Below are 24,533 nucleotides of genomic sequence, written 5' to 3'. Positions count from 1 at the left end.
CTATTACAAGGGTGGGCAACTTGTGCTCCTCCAGAGATTGTTTGACTCCCAACAGCTCCAGCAAGCCTGGCCTATAGTCAGGGTTGACGGGAACTGACATGCCAACTCCCACAGTCAGATTGAAAAAAGTGCTCTGCCTGCTATTTGGAGATCTTTTTTTTATCTTCTTTATATAGTAGACAGGGGAATCCTTTATCTCCAGTCTTAGTGCTATGAACCACAGCGCTAAGATCAAAGATAAGATCCTCTGACTGCTATTTACGAGTACAATAGACCCACAACTTGCATGCATTTAACTTGTGCACATTCAGCTTTATGCATGTGGCAAATAAAAATAAAAGAAAATGAAAAGGGGGTGGGGTTCCAGGAAAAAAATTATTTTAGAGATCCCACCTGCCATTGTACCAAATGGGTTTTGACTATATGTGATTTTGGCTTTAGGCATGATCCCTAGAATGGTGCCCCATGTTAAGTTGTGGGCCTACTGTAAAAGGTAGCATTACCACCCACACCCTACACTCATTTGCAGGAGTGAGGTTGGGAGAAAATGCTGCCCTTTACTTCCCCAGAACGATCTGTGTAAAGTGAAAGGGAGCATTTCTAGCCACACCCCCACCCACTCCAGCACTGGGATGGGGAGAGATGGAAGTGCTGCTTTATAATGTTTAGCCGCCCCTGCTTTACAGGATATGCTGTCCTAGGTAGGAAAGGGTATGACTACAGAAACCAGTGGGTCTTTTGCAAGTCTGTGATTATAAAAGTCAGAGTTAAAGAAAATGATAGGTAGCAAAATTCATGTTCTTTCTATATACTAGCTGCCAGGCTGAATATAAGGAAAGTTGTGTATGAATAGAACTGCTGAGGTTTAAATCCACCCTACGCAAGCCTAGATTTGGAAAGATAACTCCCCCCCCCCATTTCCTTTTTTCCTGTTATGGGTAGAGAGAGAGAAATGCACACCACATCAGAAAGCATTCATCCATTCTGACAGAGTAAAACAAAAAATAGCAATAAAACTGAATGAAACATGTATCTAACTTTGTATGCCCCAGATATCGTGGTTAAAATCGAGTTTTTCAGGAACACCTTCAGTAGTGTTCTGTTGCAAAGTAAGGTAATTTGATTTTCCTTTCAATAAAACAGGATACAGAAACTCCACCACTCACTCGTTTAACGAGTTTGGTGGGGGGGGAGGAGAGAGAGAGAGAGAGAGAGAGAGAGAGAGAGAGAGAGAGATTGAAAGCACTGTTGTGTCATCAAGTACAAAAACATCATGGCAGTACTAAGAAAGGCTGTAATACAGAGTGGCATGGAACACCAACAAATATATTAAACTGTGGAAGATGTACAACTCATCAAGTAAAATATATAGAAATATGTATTTCTATATCCATATATATTTCTATATCTATATTTTATGTATCCAGATCACTGTTACGGTCTCATTCTACACATGTTTAATCAGAATCAAGGTCCACCAAGTTCATATGTATTTATGTATCCATCCATTCAATTCAGATTTATTTGCCATCCCTTCTGCATGGTGCCCAAGTTGACAACAATATAAACAACATTATTAAAATAAAATACAAAATACAAAAAAGAGCAGATAAAAACAGCAAGTAATTAAAACTAAATAAAAAAGCAGTAGCAACAAAATCAAATAAAAGACCTGTCTAAATGAGGGATTTGCAGGCGAAGCCCAGTTTGCTGTTTTGTTTAAATGTAGCCAACTATAGCTTATCAAAACTAATTTGTTGTGGTTTATAATCCTAGTTTGTGGGCAAACTGATCGTCACAAACCATAGTTGGTCCTAATCATACAAAACAGCAAATTAGTGTTTGCCATAAACTAGAGGCAGAAGCTTCTAATCAGCTGCCAGATGATTGTTAGCTGGTTCAAGCAAATGGATTCAAGACTACTGAATCTGAAGGATTTACATTAGCTACCTCTGCACTTCTGGAGTAAACAAAAAGTGCTGATATTGAGCTATACCTGGAGGTTCATTACCTGAAGGCACCTTTCCTTGTACCAGCCTGTCCATGTCCTAAGATCCTCAGAGGAGGCTCTACTCTGCATTCCACCCTTGCGGGAAGTACATTATGCAGTGATGCATGGAAACAGCCATCTCTGTGGTGGTATCCTACTCCCACTCAAAGGCTTGGCATTGCAACTTTTTTTTTGCACCAAGTGAAAACTGCTTTGTTTTCTCTGGCATTTATAGGAAATTCAAAAGTTTTTCCTGACAGAGTAAGCAGCCTGCTCTGCTGTTTATTAGTTTTGTAGTCTTAACATACCTTTGTTGCTATTATTAACAAAATGATGTATAGCTTATATGGTTCTCAGTCTATTTAAGTAACATGCAGTTTGTAAACTGTGTAGTGCCCCGAGATCTTCTATAAAGACACCAAATAAATAAATAATCTATAATGTGTGATGGAAGGGAGGGGAGGAGTGGATGAGGCCCACCACAATCCCATTCCTTGAACTCTGAACAGAGCCATGAGGTACTGTATTGTATCTATGTGCAGCAAGATTCTTTACATGTACATAAATTTTCACTCAAAGGTCCACAGAAGTGCACTGCAATACCATTTAGCACACAACTCGCCAAAAAGGGAAATAAACTCCATCCGCATGAGAACTAGGCCTTCCTAGTATGCATTATTATTCAAATGTTATACAAACAGCTTCTTTAACCCTCAACAGATTTGTTTTTATCTGTAACTGTAAACAAATGAACAAACAGCATGCCAAGTAGAGCTGAATGCGTGCTCTGAAGGGTTAAGTCACTCTCTGCCATGGAAAAAATTGTGGCAGTTTCCCACTTCTACCCAAGTGAACCACACAGATTTTCTGACAGACTCGTCATTCCTATTCCTTGGTGAAAGAATAACTTGCAGAGACTGAAGGGAGCGGCTCTACTCAGGCAGATGTTTCAGCATCCCATGAGAAACCCACTGGCCTTCTAACCTATGGGGTAACCTCCCATTTGCACTTTGTCTTAATTCCTCCCCACCCCCAAAGCAGCACAGCTCACTGAAGAGTCACCATTCATAGCTCCAGAACTTGCAGAAAATAAGTGTGAGTAAAATGCTCAAAGTGGCAGGGACTTTCTGTGTTTCACATTAAAAAGAGAGCATTTACCAGAAAGGATGATGCCATCTTCTGCTTCTGCTATTATTCTGCTCTCCACAAGTCCCTCAAGCATAAACTCAGCACAACATTTGATCATGGAGAAATCTATGCAGCTTTTGAAATATAGGATTTCCACAGACACCTTTGAAAGATCCAATTGAGAATGCATTTCTGATACCTTCTTCCAAATATCCTTACTACATGCAGCATCAGAAAACTACAATGCATTTTGTTATTCGGCTGACAAAATGTGCTCCCTGACACAAGACCAACAGTGCTAACAACTTCAGCAGTGACATTCTCTAACCTAACAGACCCCTCCACTTTTTGTAAAATGTCAAAACATTATTGGTTTTGATCCAAAGACTTAGGGGGTGGAGTTCTGCTTATGCTGTGGGGCTCTCTTCGCCCTTTTTGTTGCAGCCTCTTGCACAGATGACCTTCTAGAATGGTGTGCAATGTGACAGGGGGATGATGGTGATGGTGACTGCAGCTGGGAGGAGGGGGGAAACTGGTAAGTTCCCTTTTCATTCATTCATCCATCCATTCATTCAAAGTATTTCTATGTATCCATTTCCACAATAAAATCACAATACTAAATCCACATTGAAACCAGTAAGGAACCATAATCAAAACAACAGCAAATAAAAAAAACACTTTAAAGGACAATGGAAATCAGACACTCAATAAAACAGAGACCAAGAAGAAAGTAACAGAAGAGTAAAATGATAACTTCCTTTTGTGAGGGTCTAACACAAAGGGCGATCCAGACAATTAACTTTAACATAGCACATGGAAGAACGTCACATGATGGCAACCAGACACAGTCATCTTTTTAACTCATTACATAGGATTTCCCCCACTTACCCCCATAAGAAAAATGCCCATGCATATTTCAACAGAGAACAACTTCATGATTAGCAACAGACACTTTTTAATTTCAGCACTGTTGGGTTTTTACCTTCACTGCTGGGCTTTTTAATTTCTTCCACTCTAATTAATTTCTTTCTTACTCTGCGAGTTGAGTTGACCAGCTTATGCAACCTCTTAAACTTCACCGATTCTTCAGATTCATCATCCGACTGCTCTCTTGACTGGCAAGGAAACAAAAGGAAATGTTAATAAAAGAATTATCCCGCAGCTCAATCACTTTCTGAAGTCAAGTCGATGCAGCCTCAGGCTTACTGTGCTCTGTGACAAGGAAAATCCTGTAACTTAAAACTGTTATTTTCAAGCTCAGGTCACACTTATTCTCCCCCGCCGCAATTTCTCTCTCTCACACACAAACTGCTTTAAAAAGAACAGCACATACCATTTTAACTTCTAAATTAGCGCACGGCAAGGTCTCAGGCACCTAAATGCATTGCAGCCCTCATCCTTCTCTCCACCCATTGTGCAATAATAGCTACTTCCACGTTGTCTCTGAGCGCATTTCAGGCAGAACTCTTTCCTGGGACTCTTTTAGCCATGCTAGTTAGGCTCCTGTGGTTTGGGTCAGGCACTGGTCTTGTCTGGCCTGGCGGCTCTTGACATTTAAAAACCTGGTTATAAACAGCTTCTCCAAACTGAACTGAAACTCTATCATTGACTACTTTTTTCCAGACTTCCAAGTAAATCAAAAACAGCAGCAGCAGCAAAAATGATGGGAGGGGGGTAAAAGGAAGGGAAGGGAAAGGAAATAGGAGATCTCATCCACTCTGACTTGTTTTATTAGCCACAGAAAGATCTTCTCCTTCGCTGTCTCGGAGCTTCTCATTCTGAGGATTCTCAAGGCTGGCTGCTAATATGGATGCAGCATTCCTCCAGATCTGACCAAAGGAAAACTCTGACCTTTACAGGCACTGAGTATAGTCCATATTCCCCAGCATCCCATTTTGTCTCACATCTGATGCAGTATGCTCAGTTCCAGCTGTTTTCCCTCAAGTATCAAACATTACAGAGACCAAAAAAATCCACCCTCTCCAGCAGCAGTGACACCACAAGCTGAAACAATCCATTCCTTGTGAACCAAATCAGAGCTCCCATTTTCAAGCCAGATCCAGTGCTCAATATGCTACTTCCTCTGTTGTGCCCTGTTTAGAATCTGTGTGTGAGAGAGTAGAAAGCAGGGAAGGGGGAGGAAGAAAGAGTGGGGCCCTCTTTGCTTTTACTGTACAGAACTGCCACTGTACACAATGCATTCCAAGGAAGAGAGAATATTCCAGCTGGAAATCTCTGAAGACTGTATCCCTCACTTTGCCTCCATGTACAGAGCTCTGACCAATTCATCACATTCTGAACATCCAGCTTAGAAATCTCAAGAGCAACTTCCTGTCAGTGAACTTCAGGTCACTTGTGTTTCCATGTTGGAATGCACCATTATTTTCTGGTGATGTTTTAAGCCTGACAAAATAAGCTTTATTTAAAAACTGACTCCTACAAAACATGTAAGCGTGAAGCTAACCATTTGGTCCAAGGCAAGACCAACTGGCACTTATAGCATCATCTGTCTGGTGTATTTACAATGTAAATTGGGGGGGGCGGGGTTACACACCTTCTGAAATAAATTATACTGTTGCAAAAATATTTTGCAAGGATGCCTTAGTTCTGAGTAGTAATGACAAATATATTTCCTCAATCCTTTGGGTGCACTGAGTGATGTTTTTTAGGCTGAACAACAGTTATTAGTCCAGTACTTAAGAAAGTAGATTATATTGTTCTATACATTACTAATGATAAAAAAAACCTGTAGTGAAGAGAGAAAACTGTACAACCCATACAACAAAAAGCAGCACCCTACACAGAGGCAATTTTGTCACCTGAAGCAACTTAGTGGCCTCCATATGTTCATCAGCCCTTAGGCAAATATGTTTAGTTTATACATTTGGTGGATGTGATGGTGGAATGAATGGATAAGAATATTCAATACCTCCTCCACCATGGATAGGAGGTAAAGTGTGACTTACTCCTGTACTGAAATGGGAGAAGTAAGTTCTCATGAACATTATTTTTGGTGCTTATTGCCACAAACAAACAAAAACCACAAAAACCCCTCACATAAAACAGATCGGCAGTGATCTGCTTCAATAATTAAGCTACCCTTGATAAATAAAACCATTGCAGCCATGTATCTCCACACGGTGACAAAATAACTTTCACAAGGATCTCATCGTTGTGGGCTGGAACTGATTTTCCTGTCACATACGCATCCTTTAATTTCAGATGGGAACTTTCTGAAATGCGTTCATTGCTTTCATGTACCCAGCCTGGAGCTTCATGAAGCAAAGAGGCCACTAGATTAAAGCATTAATTCCATAGCAGAAATGTTGACCCCATCCAAGTAGGATCAGAATCCAGCAATCCAGAGTGCAATTCCTGATGGTCCTCCAAGATGGGACTTTTCCTCCACAGCACTCTCCTGGTTATTTCCATGCAGGGTTGAAGGATGTGCTCACCTTGGAGGCAGAGTTCTTCGGTGTCTCCTCCAAGTCTACAATTCTATGATTCTATACTGTACTCCCAATATAAGGTAAATTTCAAAGCGATTTAGGTGGTATCCATTAGTGCAAGGAGTTCCACTTACACAACAAAACGTCCCCCCTCTCTCTTCTCACTTTGTGCCCCTACATCCTTCCCAAATCTGCTCTGGAAGGTTGGAGAAAACCCCAGAACAGACGTAGGTAGCCGGGGGGGGGGGGAGTTCTGTTGAGCAAGCAGGCGTCCTTGTGCTAGTGAAAGCACTTGGCTACTGCCCTGTGTGAAGATGTTCCACTTGGCTGGAAAGTTTTTTCAGCAGTGTTTTGCCTCCTCTCTAAGGCAATAGGGTCTTGGGCTATGGCAGTTACTCTGATAAAGAGGTGATATCTGACCTAGCCAAGGAGTGATCCTGCCTGGGGACAGGGCATAGATGGATCTGGATAGACTGGCATGCAGCACTGATCTAGTACAGTACAGGTGCAACCCCTCCCTGTATATGAACATGAGAGAGATTAACTCTCTTTCGAAGACTCCCCGCGTGGAATAGGAAAGCATTACAGGAAATGTAGAACATTTGCCTTATGTTAAATGGTTCCCTACAGAGAAAGGTCTTTCCTCAGTCAGGAAAAGGGCATTTTGCAGAATGTTGCACTACAGGCATCTCACTCAGAAGTCAGAGCCCTTACAATACAAGTCGAAGTATTGTACCTCTAAAAGTTCACAGCAATCCTGTTCCAGAACACATCATCACAGCTAACAACTCTGTGCCAAAAACAGAGCCTTATAATATGCATAGCCGTTTCTGTATAAAGTAGTTCATCTCTTTGGATATTCTAAGGAATAAAACACATGGATCTGTAGCACTGTAAACAGGAACAGCTTGATTCTCATCCAGGCTGCCACAAGTCCCATCCCCCCCCCCCCCCGCTCTCATCCAAAAGCCCCTAATGGCTCAAGTTGTAATTATTTTGGCTAATGTTGGATGCAGAAATTCTGTAGTGAATGCTTAAGTGTTTCATTTCTAGTTTCTATGGCAACATTACATCAGATTGCAGACAGCTGGCTCCACAGTTTTAAACCATAACAAATTGACCAAGCCAGTTCAGAAAATTATACTTGCTTTAAAGAGATAGCACACCATCCAGCTGCCAACAGAATGGTGCAAGACCAACGGGACCCAATTTTTTGGCGTGTGTGCTAAGGCGGGGTCTCTTTCTCAGCTTCTTTTGGAACAAGTGCATCTCTGACACATCAGCAATGTTCTAATGCTGAGGGAAAGTGGGCCAGCTTGGGTCATTCTATTCCAGAACTGCACGGAGGACCACAGGGGAACAGGAACAAAATCAACAGCATCTGCAGTTCCCAAGAACTGTGTACAGTAAACTGAAACAACCTTTTGTCAGATGGTCAGGAAACTATAAAGCCAAGCTGTTACTGCTGCTTTGGCAGTGCTACCCTGTTCCTCTGACAAAAACAAGTGTGACTGTAACTCAGGAAATTGCCCATATTCCCCATATGTCCTTTCTGAAGTTGTGCATCCTTCAGTTTTCTGCTCTTTATTTAAATATCCCTATAATGTCTCAACCAAAGCTCATTTCAAATAATTTTCAGAATTACACTGCAATCCAAAGAAGCATAACTTTACTAACACAAAAGCTAAGATTTGTTTGCATTTATGGATATTATTTTCTGTGATCATGATTTTGCTTGCTGACTTTGTCATATATATCAAGTAAATAAAGTTAATTCCAGAAAAGTGCACACCAAGTTTAGGGTTGCTATATCTCGAAGAGCAAAAAGGAGGACACATTTGCCGACTTCTACTTCTAACTATGGATCGCTATGATGACTCTACCCATGAAAAAGAGGATGTGTTCTGGGAAAAGAGGGCATATGGGAATCCTAAAATTTCAGAGAGATGCTTTCCTAGGTCAGGCTTGATTTCCATCTGCATCACAATGAAATTTTTAACTATTAGATTTGTTCTTACATAAAATAAGTTGTTAGACAAAGTTTCAAAACAAAACAAAACAGTACTATTGTTTACTTTGCTTCATCTGTACATATACTAGGGGTAAGTGCCAAACTTTCAGACATTTCATATTCCAGGAGTTTAGTCCTAGAGCGCAGTGTTAAAGCATCATGAAGTGCCTCAGTTATGGCACTGATTTAAATCAAGTGAGGCAGGCTGCACATGTATTGTATTGTGTATTATTTCTAGCTTCTTCTGGCCCATGCTGAAGCTCTTGAGTGTTAGCATAGTGGTCTGTCTCCACCAGGGGTACCAACTTTGGCAATCCTACCTGCCATTGAACCCAATGGCTTTTGACTATATGCGATTTTGGCTTTAGGCGTCATTCCCGGGACATAACCCCGCGTTAGCTGCGGGCCTACTGTATAAAAGTTTTCAATAAATAAATAAAACCAGGAATTTTAACATGATTATTGTGTGTTTCCAGATGGTTGTGTTATTATAGGTTTTCCCAGCACCCGCAGCATGTTAGCAGTGTCAAAATGCCAGCTTGTATCTCTCTCTCATTTAATGCACATCCACCATTTTCATGGAAAATCCGATGTCAGAAAAATGTATTGCCAACGTCTGCGGCATCTGAATATCCTGTTTGCAATATTAAGCCCTATCTGGAAACACCCATAGTTAATTATAGCTATAGGAGCCCTTTCTTCCACCCCCCCATCACTTTGCAGGATGGGAAGCACATCCTATGAATACTGAGCCACAGGCTTGATGACCTAACAGGGTTGGCATTTAGGAGACCTAACACTGTGTTCTGAATAATCCTCCCTTGAGTACTGCCCTTTCTCAGTTGCGTAACCCCAAAATTTAGGCTTAAGCATTTCTCCCTCAAAAGAACTATGCAGGAATCCTAACCTTGCCGCAAAACGCCTGTTGTAGGGAGTTACAGTACCAGATGTAAGATTGGCTTTCCTAACCACTACTTGGTAAGTGAAGAGAAGCAGGGAACAATCAAAACACAATCAACTGGCTGGTCTTTCGCTCACATAAATCATCTCCCTCCCCATTCTCGGTTCCTCACTACTTGCACAACTTACAAGAAAGGCAGAAGTCATCAGAGTTATATTTGCCACAAGGGCAAAGCTGGGAGGGGGGGAGGCGGAATAGAGAGTGTTGTACATGGGAAACAATCCCTGGTTTCACTGGCAGAGACTTATTGACCTCTTGCTGGCCCCTGTTTCTTAATTATTGTCAATGGAATTTCAGTAAAAGAAAAATGGGGGAGGGGAAGGAGAAAGAGAAGGCAGAGTAACCCACCCATCAAACACTATTCCCACCACTACAACTGAAGCACTAAGGAAAAAAACCTCCCACATACTTATTAAAAAACCAAAATATGTTAAATTAAATATGAAAGTTTTATTTTCTTGTAACACGTGAGTTTCTTCTCCTGCTGATTTTAAAAACCACAGAATATAACTTGAAACACAGGCTATAAAAAGTCCTAAGCAGTTTAGGGTGAACAAACCTAAGTGACTACTATGGCCAGGAATCAGGTATTTGAAGAACTGCTTTCTCTTGCACTAACCTGTCTGTTCACTCAGTACCCAAGTCTCAGATCATCACATATCCTGGGTGTCTCATCTGCAGAGATCAGATGAGTGGTAAGTCTCTGGAACACTTTATCCCAGAGAGATATGCCTAGCACCTATGATTCTATTTTTAGGAGATAAGCAAAGACCATTTTGTTCTTCTGGGGGTTTTCTTGACTGGATATTTTTTTTAATTAGTGCTAGTTTTTAAGTGTGATAGCAAGCTGGTTTGCAAGGCAGGATGGCTATTTCTGTTTGCTTAATTTTTATTACTGCTATAATGATTTGTTTCAAAAAGTTGTATTGTGATACTGCTAAAATCTTTCAATGCATTCTGTGCCTTCCTCAAGTGCTTTTGACGGCTTGAAGATGTCCCTGACTTGTGTTAATGTCTCTTGCTTGCCTGATGGAGGAGGCTGTGTGTGTTATCTGTACTTGTGTGTGCACTTCTGACTTTTTTGCAAGGCTGGAATATAGCAAACTGTAAGGCTCATATTCATTGGTTCTGCCCTTTTTTTGTCTCTGCCCTGCCCACCTTTTGCACAAGGCCTCTAAAATGTTGCTCACAAGGGAATGTGACCCTTGGGTTGAAAAAGATTCCCTACCCCTGACTTAAAACCAATGATTTGCTAACACAATGGGGTTATATCCAATGTCACACAAGTAAAGCCACTGAAATTGGTGGGTTAATTACCTTAAAGCAAACCCAAATGACACATAAACTTTATCCAGCATGGAAAATTACATCCACTTAGCATTAACAAATTCTTTGCAATAATTCTATGCTGGGTGTCAATCCACTGAAGTCAACTAATGAATGCAGTAAAAGTGGACATATGAGGCATGGCATTAATTATGGAAAAACCACAAAAATGCTCCAAGGCCACTTTAGTGAGAAGCACACTGCACATTAACCAATGATGAACTGCCTGGGGAAAATTAATAGAAAGTTCCTGTCATACATTCAAGATGGAAAAAATTAAAATTCTCATTTCTTCCCACTAGGTCTGCCTCAACATTGAAATAATTGCTGAGGCATGCTTCAAAATGGTTAAACAATCACTCTGGTGTTCAGTTATTTAAAAAGCACTAAACAACGGGTGTAACCTGATGGAAGGAAATGCTGCATCTCACTACAGGGAAACAAGTTCTTTCTTAATTCTAGGCACTTAAAATGTACACAGGGTTTGCTACTCCTATATAAATTCTTTACTTTTTTGTAATATAAAAAGCAAGAACTCAAAAAAATACATTGATCAAAATTTAAAATTTATGAGAACGAAAGAGCAACTCTTTCATGAGACCAAAGGTCTATCTAGTCCACATTCACATGTAAAAGGAAAGACAAAAATAGCATATAACCCTGTCCAGAACTGCTTGTTGTGATGTGGAAGGTGAGTTTTGGAAGCCTATAGCTATCTTCCTTTTGGAAGGCCCCTCCTACAGAGCCAGGAAGAAAGAAGAGGCCTCCCTTTCCTCAGATACCTCTCTCTGGTCCCATTGCAGAAAGGAAGGCTTTATGGGAGCTCCCATTCGAGTCTCATAGACATCCCCATGAACCCCCTAAATTTAAGAGTTAACAAGGTTTAGAAGGAAAAACTTTGATGGTTAACTTTGACCTACCTGTCCTTCGGATACTCATTCTATTGCTTGCTCATGGGGGCTTTTTTTTTGGCAAGTAGTTCATTGGCTGGAAGGCAGGGGTGGAACTTGGTTTTATTTCATTCGGGTGAAGAAGAAGAAGGAGAGGAGGAGGAGGTGGAGGAGGAAGAATTTGGACTTGATATCCCACCTTTCACTCCCCTTAAGGAGTCTCAAAGCGGCTAACAATCTCCTTTCCCTTCCTCCCCCACAACAAACACTCTGTGAGGTGAGTGAGGCTGAGAGACTTCAGAGAAGTGTGACTAGCAGCTGCATGTGGCGGAGTGGGGAAGTGAACCCGGTTCACCAGATTACGAGCCCACCGCTCTTAATCACTATACCACACTGGCTCCCAAGACCCAGCTCGTCAAAGACCCATTTGGCACACACATACCCAAACATGCATTTGCACATACACACACATGCTGGGAGCCTCAATGGCACTCCTCTGGAGGCTTCCCCCAGGACAAAACCAACCAAAACCAACCAAACAGCTAGCCCCCAACTTAGCTACAGCACTGATAGAATAACCAATGAAGCTTGCCTCTCTGAAGCAGAAAGATGTCTGTGGACTAGAAGGGAGGCTTCTCTTCAGAATAAATGGGAGAGGGGATGGAAGAGAACTGCCTTCTCAGTCCTGGGGGTGGGGGGGAAGAGACCTTTCTCAATGTAGCTTTGCCTCCTCCCCTCTGAGACAACTGTACTTTACTCTGCGAAATAGTTACATTGTATAACACAATATTTATTTATATCCCACTCTTCCTTTATAAAATTCAGAGCATCTTACAGAGGTCTTTCACACAAATACCCATCAGATCCTTATCACAGCCACTTCTCTTCCACAATTGTAAGACATACCGTATTTTTCGCTCTATAGGACGCAAAAATGAAGGGGAAATGTGTGTGCGTCCTATGGAGCGAAGAAGCCATAGCCCCGTGACCCTCTCCCGGCTGGAGAGGTGGCGCGCGGCTATGGCAGGAGCCTCTTTAGCCGCACACCACTTCTCCAGCCGGGAGAGGGTCGCGGGGGGCTTCTTTAGCTAAACAAGCCCCCCGAGACCCTCTCCCAGCTGGAGAGGTGACGGACGGTTTTGGCAGGAGCCTCTATAGCCGCGCGTCACCTCTCCAGCCGGGAGAGCGCGCGCACGGCTAAAGCATCCCCCCGCGACACTCTCCCAGCTGGAGAGGTGACGCGTGACTACGGCAGGAGCCTCTATAGCTACGTGTCACCTCTCCAGCCGGGAGAGCGCGCGCGCGGCTAAACAAGCCCCCCGGGACCCTCTCCCGGCTGGAGAGGTGACGCGTGACTATGGCAGGAGCCTCTATAGCTGCGTGTCACCTCTCCAGCCTGGAGAGCGTGCGGGGGGCTATGGCAGGAGCCTCTCCGCTGCGCGCCACCTCTCCAGCCGGGAGAGCGAGCGCGGGGCTAAAGAGACTTCTGCCATAGTCGCGCGTCACCTCTCCAGCTGGGAGGGGGTCGCGGGGGGCTGATTTAGCTATGCGCACGCTCTCCCGGCTGGAGAGGTGGTGCGCGGCTAAAGAGGCTCCTGCCGTAGTCGCGCGTCACCTCTCCAGCTGGGAGTGGGTCGCAGGGGGCTCCTTTAGCCGCGCGCTCGCTCTCCCAGCTGGAGAGGTGACGCGCGACTATGGCAGAAGTCTCTTTAGCCACGCACCACCTCTCCGGCAGGGAGAGAGCGCGCACGGCTAAAGCAGCCCCCCGCGACCCTCTCCCAGCTGGAGAGGTGGCGCGCGACTACGGCAGGAGTCTCTATAGCTGCGTGTCACCTCTCCAGCCTGGAGAGCGCGCGCGCGGCTAAACAAGCCCCCCGGGACCCTCTCCCAGCTGGAGAGGTGACGCGTGACTATGGCAGGAGCCTCTATAGCTGCGTGTCACCTCTCCAGCCTGGAGAGCGCGCGGGGGGCTATGGCAGGAGCCCCTCCGCTGCACGCCTTTCCCCGCTCCCCGACCTGCTCTTTGGGGCTGGTGGTGGGCTTCCCCCTGCCAGCCCCAAAGAGCAGGTCAAAAGGAACCTGAAGCCTGGAGAGCGAGAGGGGTCGGTGGGCACCGACCCATTTTGCTCTCCAGGCTTCCAAGGTAGCCGCCTGAACGGCACCTTGTTTTAGAGGGGGAAAACAAGAGGGGAAAAATTCTCCCCCTCTCTGCGCAGCGCCTCCTGCCGCTTCGCTGAAGGGGTGCTGGGCAGAGAGGGGGAGAATTTTTTTTTCTTGTTTTCCCCCCTCTAAAACAAGGTGCGTCCTATTGTCCGGTGCGTCCTATAGAGCAAAAAATACGGTAGTTCATAGCTATTCACAGACCACTCACTAAGTCTTCTTGATAATCAAGACTTTTATTGTATGGACTATTTTATTCAGCCTTCTAGCTTCAGTATCTTCCTTGTTCAGTCTCCTTGAAGTTTCCAAGCTTTCTACCGCATAATTCCTCAAACCCTATATATCAGGTCATACACAATGAAAAGAAAATCTTATGTGTGCCTGATACTAGTTTGAAGAATCCAGATTCAGGAAAATTCTACTCTCCTGGGATTTGTGGATCAACAAATGGCGTCTAGTATTAACGATGATGAGAGGGTAGTTCAACTTGTTGGAGAGTTATGGAACTGCAACAAGGCAATCCATATATCTCTGTTCTGCCACTTATCCAACTATGGATCACCAGCTTTCTACTGGGTCTAAATAGGCAAAATAATAATGTACCCAGTGCTGGTACTGTGTACACTTACGTACCCCCAGAAAAAAGCACTGAATGTACCTATTTACCAAGTATGGTGTTTTGTTATTCTGCACTGAGAAGATATACTGAGAATATCAATCACAACAAATATACTATACAATTTACATACAATAAAATGTGTTCCAATGAGGCTTGTACCCAGTTAAAGAGTCAAAGGACTGCAATCTTAATAGTACAATCCTATAGATCTATTTTGTTGTTGTTGTTGTTGTTGTTGTTGTTGTTGTTGTTGTTGTTAAAATTTGTATACCGCCCTATACCTGTAGGTCTCAGGGTGGTTCACAACACAAAGTTACAGCACAAAATACATAAATAAAAATAATTGAAACAATTAACAATACTTTTGTTGTGATGGGATGTTGAGCTGCTTGTGCGTAAAATCCAAGTCCCTCAGAGTTTGGTCAAGTCCGCAAACCTCTGTCTGTAACGGAGCCCCTTAAGCATGGCTCCGTCAGTCGCTGGCAGATTCCGACAGTGGTTGCTTTCGGAATCTCTTCCAACATAAAACCTCCTTAACGGAAACACGTCTTCTGGACTCTCTGCGTGACAGTTTCCGGCGAGGAGTGGGTGTCCCTACAGGAGGTCCTGAAACCTCCCCACTGCCCTCGCTGGAAGTGTCCCTGAGCCATCCCTCCTGCTCACTTTCCCTCGGATCACCTCGTCTCCCCCTGCTGGTTCCCTCTTCAGCTGCTGAGTCTCTCCCAACCTGTGTGAGCCCTTCCACCTCCCGTCCTTCCGATGGCAGTTCCCTGACATTTGTATACAAACTAATAAAAATACACTCCCCAACAAAAGTCCCTAAACAATCCCAAATACAAATACAAAAATCCAAATTAACATATAGCAAATATGTCATGCAAATAAATGTGGTTGAATTCACAAGTAGACCCCACCCCCACCCCAGTCTATTTATTGGTAAAATTAAATAATTAAAAAGTAAAGATAAACTGGGCTACAGGTTATAAAAACCTTTACAATTATAACATTCCCCCTCCTCTCCATTTGCTGCTTTTGACCACTGGGATTTTGTTATACGTATTAATGTGTAGACCCTACCTAAGATAAGTCCTGCTACAACACATATATAAACAAAAAAAATATGCAGTTATGCAGATTAATATTAGAAATTTTGGACTAGCTCAGTCAAATAAATTCTTTTTTAATTGGGTGACGGCCTCGTGAATACAATTAGTATGATTCTGTTGTAAAAATATTTTTCAAGAAAAAAAATGAATGAAGCAAGCACTAGAAGCAACAGAAAGAAAAATCCTACTTGTGGTGGCAAAGAAATGGTTTCACCTGTAAAACCTTTGGCTGTGTCTGGGATAAAGAAGGACCCATTTTTACCCAGCACAGCAATTAAACACATAAGCTTGAAGATAAGGATGGTTTTGATTTGGGAGAGACATATGACTGTGAGATGCAGCAGAGTGCAGGGAATTCATTACTTTTACAGCATCCCCTGCTGGCTGATTCACAGTCAGAATAGCATATTGCACACAAGGAACTTGTTAAGTCCCCAGTTTCTACTGAATATAAAATGAGGGATTAGGTATCCTATTGGTGTCTCTTTTTCTATTGCTATCTGATAGGCTAGTAGAACAGTATCAAGCATGCCCTTAGCGCAGAAAGGGTTAGCCATCACAGCACACCTGGCTTGAATTTGGCACACAGCTGGGAAAGTTCTCTGAACTACAATGCCAAATGTCAAACTAGCCAGAGAACGACCCACCCAGTTACTCCAAAGCTATATATATAAACTTCCACATACAGATACGGAGGTATGTGCAACCTCTTTGCTGCAGGCACACTTCCCCGCAGCCCACAGGCAGGCAGTGAAGGGTGAGTCTCTGCTCCTCTGTTCTTACAGACGAAAGGAGTATGAATAATACACATGACACTGCCATATATGGAGTCAAAACATTTGTCCATCTTGCTCAGTATTTGCTAGTGGCCACGGGCTCTCTAAGGTCTTGGTCAGAGAGAAAACTTTCTCAGCTCCACCACAAGAGATCTTTTAACAAGAGATACTCAGAATTTCTACGTTCCTATGTGGGAGGCATAGTTTACTAATGCTTTATCTGAAGTGAAGCCAAAGCAGACAATTTTGGCATGGACTGGTCTCCATTTTTTTGATGATATAAATAGGGAGTCATATAAGTACTACTCCCATGATTCGCTCCTTGTTGTGATTAGGATATATAGACTCATCTTAAAATATTGCATCTCTGTAATTTCCTTTTTATACTGAATATGCTTTGTTTATTGCTTCTGTTATTGTTTGTACGGTTATGTGTTTGTGCATATGTTTATGATAAATCAATAAAAATTATTTTTTAAAAAGAGAGATGCTGGGGATTGAGCCTGGAACCTTCTGCATGCAAAAAACGTACTCTCCCACTTAGCTATAACCCTTTTCCTGGCTATTATGTTGTTTCAGAGAGATGGGGAAGAACAGAGAAACTAATCCTGTACAGCACCTCTCTAGGCATAAGTCTCACTGAACTCAATGGGACTTGCTTCTGAGCAGCTACCTTCTATTGACTCTTATTCTGTGTTTCCATGATGTTTGCCGTTGAAGACTTCAAGTGGTAATGTAAGGGTTTTTTTAAAGAAGTAAGTAATTACGTTCTCAGTCATCCCAGCTTCTCTGGGAAGGCAACACACACCTGTAAGTGTATCATGGAGAATTCTAGGAGAGGGACTTAGCTCTGCAAGATATAAACTGCTTGCCATAACTAAAAACTCTGAAAAGTCCCAACAAGAGCTGCCCTTGTTTCCAAAAGAAAATTTGGATGCATTTTAAATTAGGGGGGAAGGTATGGGAGTGGGGGGATGAAAGAAGAAAACATGCAAGCCTGATCCAGGAACATTAACTTCACATCAAAAAGGAAAGACATGACTGGAATGGTAAAGTCTTTAATAATGCATACTTCCTAAAGTATGAACTGGACACACAATGAGAAGATTAAATGTTAATCTGCATGTATCTGGCACAAAGCCAATACAGCTGCTGGCTTGGCACATTCAAAAGAAATAGAATAAATGGAGTCCTCCAAACTGAGCTTAGAATTAACAGTATAGTGACAACAGAGGGCAGCTTCTCTGCTGACACAGGGGAGGTGGCACCCTGTCCTTTGCTAATTGTTTTTGTATTTTAGCCTGGCAGGCAAGGGACTGAACATCCCAATTTGCCAATAAAAAAACGTGTAAATGACAGAAGGTTGAGTAGAAGAAGCAAGATCAATAGAAATTAAATCTTTTCAGCATGACACATGTCAATGGCATTTTTCCCTTTTTGCAAAAAAATGTGATGCTCAGCCACATACAATGCAAATCTGTCTTGCAGTTTATTTTTATTTTGTTTTTTAAAGCTACATTTCACAGTTTGAAGGCTGTTCACTAGAACTTCTTTCCTCAATAATTACATGGTTAGGGAAGGTGTCACTTAAAATCATTTGCGAGAGTTGAAGGTGAACTGAACACACTAGGACTTACTTCTGAGTAGAACAAGCTTAGAACTGCACTATTACAGGAAAGTATTAGAAACAAAGTATATGGTATTAATGTCAATTGCCATATTTTCAACAACAACGTACATCAAGTATGACATGTTCTCAGATAATCCTTTTAATGTATACTTTGCAATAGAGCAGGGTGAATGTCCAAACAAGCAGGCATATCTATCTAGCCACAGGATAACAGCCAAAATGTTCAAGTGGAAAAAGTGAGGCTTTGGGGGAATCTGAAGATGGAAACACACTTGAGTTTTGACACAGAAATGCTTACATCTTAGTAGAGCTCTAGAGGAAGCTTAATGTGACATGGCAGCTTAATTTAGGGCTGCATTCATGTGAACAGTGGATACCTGGCATCCATGGAAACATTAGCTTGTGCCATGTCATGAGCAAGATTGTTTCTGGCATGACACCACAAATGCTTCGAAATTTACTTTTGCAGTTGCACCCACAAAACCAAACCCTATGTACAAGAGCAGTTACACACAACAGGCTGAGAGGCAATATGTGCAAACTTCTGATTAAAAAGGGTATTGTGTGAAGAGAACCTGCAACTCGGGCAGAACACAGACTGTGCTGAACAAAGGCTAAAAGAATACCAGCACTATATCCAACATCCATGAGATTCAACTGAAGAGAGTTGAAACTTTTTAAAAAGTAGAGTGATCTTTCCTTTTCAATGAGGAACGGGGCCATCGTGTCTGAGGCAAACATTCTACATGCTTCTTGCTTCCCTTTCAACTGCCATATGAATACACCCTTACGTCAATGTAAACAATATATGCAACTGCATTGTAGAGACTGATACTCACATTACAATTGGAGGAACCGTCAAAAGATGGGTAAGGACTATCAGGCCATTCAGCAGAGTCCATGCTACCTGACTGCCGATGTTGGGCCTCATATTCCTTAAGCTGAAATGAAAATAAGACCAAAGGTTTTCCACCTTGCTAAAGCATGTGGTTTAACTTTTTCCATTTTCTCAAACCCCTCCCCCCATTATTCTGCTTTCTGGTTTGTTCATATTATCACATATTGTTGTGATAATACTTTATATATATATATATATATATATAAAAGCTCTGGAAAGTTTAAAAAAAACACCCAGATACAAATACATACTACTCAGCTCTGTTATATTTAAATATGTTGTTTAGTACAGTAAGGTAAAGGTAAAAGGACCCCTGACCATTAGGTCCAGTCGTGGCCGACTCTGGGGTTGCGGTGCTCATCTCGCTTTATTGGCTGAGGGAGCCGGCGTACAGCTTCCGGGTCATGTGGCCAGCATGACTAAGCCGCTTCTGGCGAACCAGAACAGCACATGGAAACACCGTTTACCTTCCCACCGGAGCGGTACCTATTTATCTACTTGCACTTTGACGTGCTTTCGAACTGCTAGGTTGGCAGGAGCAGGGACCGAGCAACGGGAGCTCATTCCGTCGCGGGGATTCGAGCCATGACCTTCTGATCGGCAAGTCCTAGGCTCTGTGGTTTAGCCCACAGCGCCACCCACGTCCCTTGTTTAGTACGGTACTATAGTGACAAAAGCGAGAAATCAGCCCTCTGAAGGTTAATAGAGAGTAAGTTATGTGTGAACAGAATTGTTAGCTTCAAAGCATGGTCTCATTAAGTCTTAACTGCAGAGTCGACAATCTTATCAGTGTGTGGCTGAGCTTTAATGCTTAGTTAAGCTATAATGCAATTCACTTACCCATCCATATATGCATACACTTACCACATGATTGTTCAGGTTAGCACCATACAATGGAACGGTGATTCTCAAACCTTTTAAAACCACTTACGCTACAATCCTATAATCAGTTATTTCAGAGTAAGCCCAGTGAACTTAATGGGGCTTACACCTGAGTAGAAATGTATAGGATTGTGCTGTTATTCACAGAACTGCTTTCATAGGGAATCTCTGGGCCTGGTCAGACAGGATGCTAATGTATAAGCAAACCTGCTTCTATCCCAATCCACCAAGTCACCTAGCCAGAATGCCCCCTGGACTGCATTGTTCTCAGAAATTATGGCAACCTATATACAAGGTTCTAGTGTTTCACTGATATAACTGACATATCAAGGAATAATAAGGCTGGATAGTATGTATTTCATCACATACCCTTGCAAGCGCTTCCTCAATAGTAATCATCTTCTCCTTAACCATCATCATTAGTTGGATCCGTTCCTCGTCACTCATTGTGATCTCACTTGCCACATAACCAACATCCTCCCCTGAAGACACAAATGAAGAATAAAGATCTTTAGAAACAAAGCAAAATTGGGGGGGGGGGGAGATATAAAGTGTACCAAATCATGATCTTCCTAGGCTACTGACCTCAGAAATCTGGTTCCTATGTTAGTCAAGCTATTTGGGCTACTTAACTCCCTCCTTCAAAATTCTGAGATACATGGCAACATTTTTATTTGGGTTTGTGAAAAAAGATGATCTTAACACTGTCAGAGACCAAGGACAGCAGCCATGCCAGGAGAGCTGTTGCCAGTTTTACCCCACAGATTGATGACAGGAGCAATGCTAAAATATTCCTCTCTAGTGACCTATTTTGCTTCCTCAAATCAATAGAGCTTAGAAAGAAGGCATGTTCTAGAATATATTTATTATACTTGGAAATCATTACAGACAATGACAGAGCAGCAAAGGAAATGCTAATCCAAAGGCTGGTATGTTGGGTCAAGAGATTTTCTGCATTGCAAACCGATTCCTACCATCCTTTGTACAAATCTGCCATGTTTTCAACCTATCATTTATCATCTTAGGAAACATTTGTCTTTGAAGGGGTAATATAACAAATACGGATGGAATAAGATGGTATTTGTCCTATATTTTATGCTTAGGGTGCAGAATGCCTGGACTTTGATGGTGCTGTTTTAAACTGTGGTTTCATTTATTTATTTATTTAAAAGCATTTATAATCTGCTGAACATTTTAAAATATTTAAGTGATATTTTAATGATTGCATGATGTATTTTTGTGACTACAACTGTACAAAGGGGTGACTGAGCAGCTTTGGATCTATCAGGTCCATGATTGGCTCTGCTCCACCCTTGCCCTGCCCAATTTTGGGTCCTATAGTTGCTGTTTCTGGCAGGAACACCACCCGAGAAGCTTCTCAACTCCTGTACCTTCAGAAGAGCCTGGCAGACTGTGGCAGATGGACAACTCTTATACCAAACCAGTCCAGTAGCACAAATCGGGATTAAGAGTATGCTGTGAGATGTGGAATATCTGACAGGCTAAAGGTGATCTGCTCATGAACCTGATAATTTGAAAATTGCCAGTGAGGAATATGACTTGTTTAACTTCAGAAATGCCTTTCGCTGTTCTGATAGCACCCTGCTAATGCACACATAATTCAGACCAACCTGAATAAAGAAACTTTCTACAAAAAAGGATACTGTGCAGTATTATTTGCAATATACTGCTAACGGGCATCTCATCTGTCTTGACTTCTATAATTTTAGCATGTGTTGGACTGAGTGCTTTAAGTGCCTATGCTTACAATTCAACACTACAATGTTAAGGAAGATTGGAGAGTGGGCACAGAGGATGCTATTCAATACACTCATTCTGTCAGTTCAAAACTTGGCTGAGTAACAGGACATCTCCTCTGCCTGTACACCTGTGTGCCTCCTAAACCTGTTTCTGGGTTTTCTCCCAATCTTCTGGAGCATATCTGGGTTGGGCAGAAAGTGGAGAGGGAAAAAGGTCTTTTGCACAAACCGAAAACTTTGACTAAACGGAATCAGTGAACCAAATTTTAACCAACAGCAATTCAAGTTGCTAATTTATGTTAGTAATGTCTTCCGACAACTCAAGATTCACCAAGTTTTATCTGTCAAAAAGCAGACATATACAGAGAAACCAAACCACCCTCAGTTTATTGATCACATGTTGCTGGTCTCGCCCCCCCCCCAATAGCAGACAGAAGGAAGAAACCACAATCCCCAACTTAGCATTATGTTTGAACCAGGGCTTGAAGTTTGTTTCAGGCCCAAAATACTATACAGTGGTACCCCGCAAGACGAACGCCTCGCAAGACGGAAAACCCGCTAGACGAAAGGGTTTTCCGTTTTGGAGGCGCTTCGCAAAATGAATTTCCCTATGGGCTTGCTTCGCAAGACGACAGCCCATAGGGAAATCTCAGGGACAGCGGGGAAGCGCAGCGCGTCTTCCCCACTGTCCTCGGACCTCCTCCCGCCGCCGGCTTCGGAACGAAGCTCCGATGCCGGGCGGCGGAGGGGGAAAGCCTCCCGCCGCCGCGCGGCATCGAGAGGAAGCCCCGTGCCGGGCGGCGGAGGGGGAAAGCCTCCCGCCGCCGCGCGGCATCGGGACGAAGCCCCGGTGCCGGGCGGCGGAGGGGGAAAGCCTCCCGCCGCCGCGCGGCATCGGGACGAAGCCCCGGTGCCGGGCGGCGGAGGGGGAAAGCCTCCCGTCGCCGCGCGGCATCGGGAGGAAGCCCCGGTGCCGGGCGGCGGAGGGGGAAAGCCTCCCGCCGCCGCGCGGCATCGGGAGGAAGCCCCGGTGCCGGGCGGCGGAGGGGGAAAGCCTCCCGCCGCCGCGCGGCACCGGGACGAAGCCCCGGTGCCGGGCGGCGGAGGGGGAACGTCTCCCCCCGCCGCGCGGCACCGGGACGAAGCCCCGGTGCGGGGCGGCGGAGGGGGAAAGCCTCCCGCCGCCGCGCGGCATCGGGAGGAAGCCCCGGTGCCGGGCGGCGGAGGGGGAAAGCCTCCCGCCGCCGCGCGGCATCGGGACGAAGCCCCGGTGCCGGGCGGCGGAGGGGGAAAGCCTCCCGCCGCCGCGCGGCATCGGGACGAAGCCCCGGTGCCGGGCGGCGGAGGGGGAAAGCCTCCCGCCGCCGCGCGGCATCGGGAGGAAGCCCCGGTGCCGGGCGGCGGAGGGGGAAAGCCTCCCGCCGCCGCGCGGCATCGGGAGGAAGCCCCGGTGCCGGGCGGCGGAGGCGGAAAGCCTCCCGCCGCCGCGCGGCATCGGGACGAAGCCCCGGTGCCGGGCGGCGGAGGGGGAAAGCCTCCCGCCGCCGCGCGGCATCGGGACGAAGCCCCGGTGCCGGGCGGCGGAGGGGGAAAGCCTCCCGCCGCCGCGCGGCATCGGGAGGAAGCCCCGGTGCCGGGCGGCGGAGGGGGAAAGCCTCCCGCCGCCGCGCGGCATCGGGAGGAAGCCCCGGTGCCGGGCGGCGGAGGGGGAAAGCCTCCCGCCGCCGCGCGGCATCGGGACGAAGCCCCGCTGCCGGGCGGCGGAGGGGGAACGTCTCCCCCCGCCGCGCGGCATCGGGACGAAGCTCCGATGCCGGGAGGGGGAGGGGGAAAGCCTTCTCCCGCCGCCCGGCATCGGATGGCTGTCCTGAAGACTTGGGGTGGGAGGAGGGTTTTCCTTCCCACCGCCAACATTCAGAATGCTGTTCTGAATGTTGGCGGTGGGGAGGAAAAACCCTCCTCCCACGCAAGCCCCGGGAACAGAGGGAAAGCGCTGCGCCCCTTCCCCTCTGTTCCCGTACCTGTCCTGAAGGCTTGCGGTGCGGAGAAAAGCCCTTCTCCGCACCGCCAGCCTGGCAAGCGGTTTCCCTAGGAACGCATTAATTGATTTTCAATGCATTCCTATGGGAAACCGTGCTTCGCAAGACGAAAAACCCGCAAGAAGAAAAAACTTGCGGAACGAATTAATTTCGTCTTGCGAGGCACCACTGTAATCAGTAAAAGCCAAAAACAAGCCACAACCCCTGGTTGGGACATAACTCTAAGCCATAATTCACTGTGTACTTCCTCCTAGTGCAAGTGGAGAGGAGCGAAAGAACCCTATTAGACACATTCATGGTAAACTATTAATGCTGGTCTCAGTAGACCGTGACTCAAGCAGACTTGGAAAATGCCTAAAATTGGTGTTCTCCAAGGCATGTTGGGGAATGCACCTACATCACTGAAACAATTAAAGTTAGGTTTAATGAAAGGCAAATATATCTGAATTGTAGGATTGCAAAAAAGTGTAAACATTAAAACACACCTTTAATATTAGTTCTTTTAACCAAAGATGCATCAGGCTAAAATCTAAAATTGAAGGTCACCAGAGACCAGATCCAATAGATAAAGGATTTATTCTATCCTGTACATACCCACATAGAAGTAAGTCCCATTGAACTCCTAGGTAAGTTGGCTAAGGACTGCAGATTCAGAGACGTACATTGTATCTCAGAGTGTTATAACTAAAATTGCACTTATGAAAAATGCATGCGCTCACTCACACACACACACACGAGAAGTTGGTGATCAGGAAGAGGCTGCTTTTGTATTCCTTAATGAATAAAGTTTTGCTCTAAGAACAGAACCACCGCACTATGAAACAGCTTCATCTAATGCTGAACTTTAGTTTGGTATGGAATGGTTCTCAGAGATAAAGCAGCTTCTGTTAAATTGGACAGGGTCTGAC

At 44.4% G+C, this 24,533-nt stretch overlaps 1 protein-coding gene across 10 annotated transcripts in view; it reads right to left on the bottom strand.

The window, feature by feature from the left end:
- Nucleotides 1–24,533, bottom strand: part of SASH1 (SAM and SH3 domain containing 1) — a 522,300-nt gene that overhangs the window by 34,976 nt on the left and 462,791 nt on the right. For all 10 annotated transcript variants that reach the window (XR_014524332.1, XM_083496233.1, XM_083496239.1 and 7 more), the window contains exons 7-9: nt 20,196–20,308; nt 18,886–18,987; nt 4,101–4,233 (exon numbers count right to left, since the gene is read on the bottom strand). Coding sequence is in view for 9 of the 10 variants with exons in the window: in XM_083496233.1 (XP_083352359.1) it covers nt 4,101–4,233; nt 18,886–18,987; nt 20,196–20,308 (348 nt within the window). In the remaining variant the exon portion in view is untranslated. The remainder of the gene's footprint in view (nt 1–4,100; nt 4,234–18,885; nt 18,988–20,195; nt 20,309–24,533) is intronic.

The sequence above is a fragment of the Podarcis liolepis genome, assembly GCF_965112155.1.
Source record: "Podarcis liolepis genome assembly, chromosome: 3".
In the NCBI taxonomy this organism is placed as follows: Eukaryota; Metazoa; Chordata; class Lepidosauria; order Squamata; family Lacertidae; genus Podarcis; species Podarcis liolepis.
This window is presented reverse-complemented; position numbering and strand designations above follow the sequence as displayed.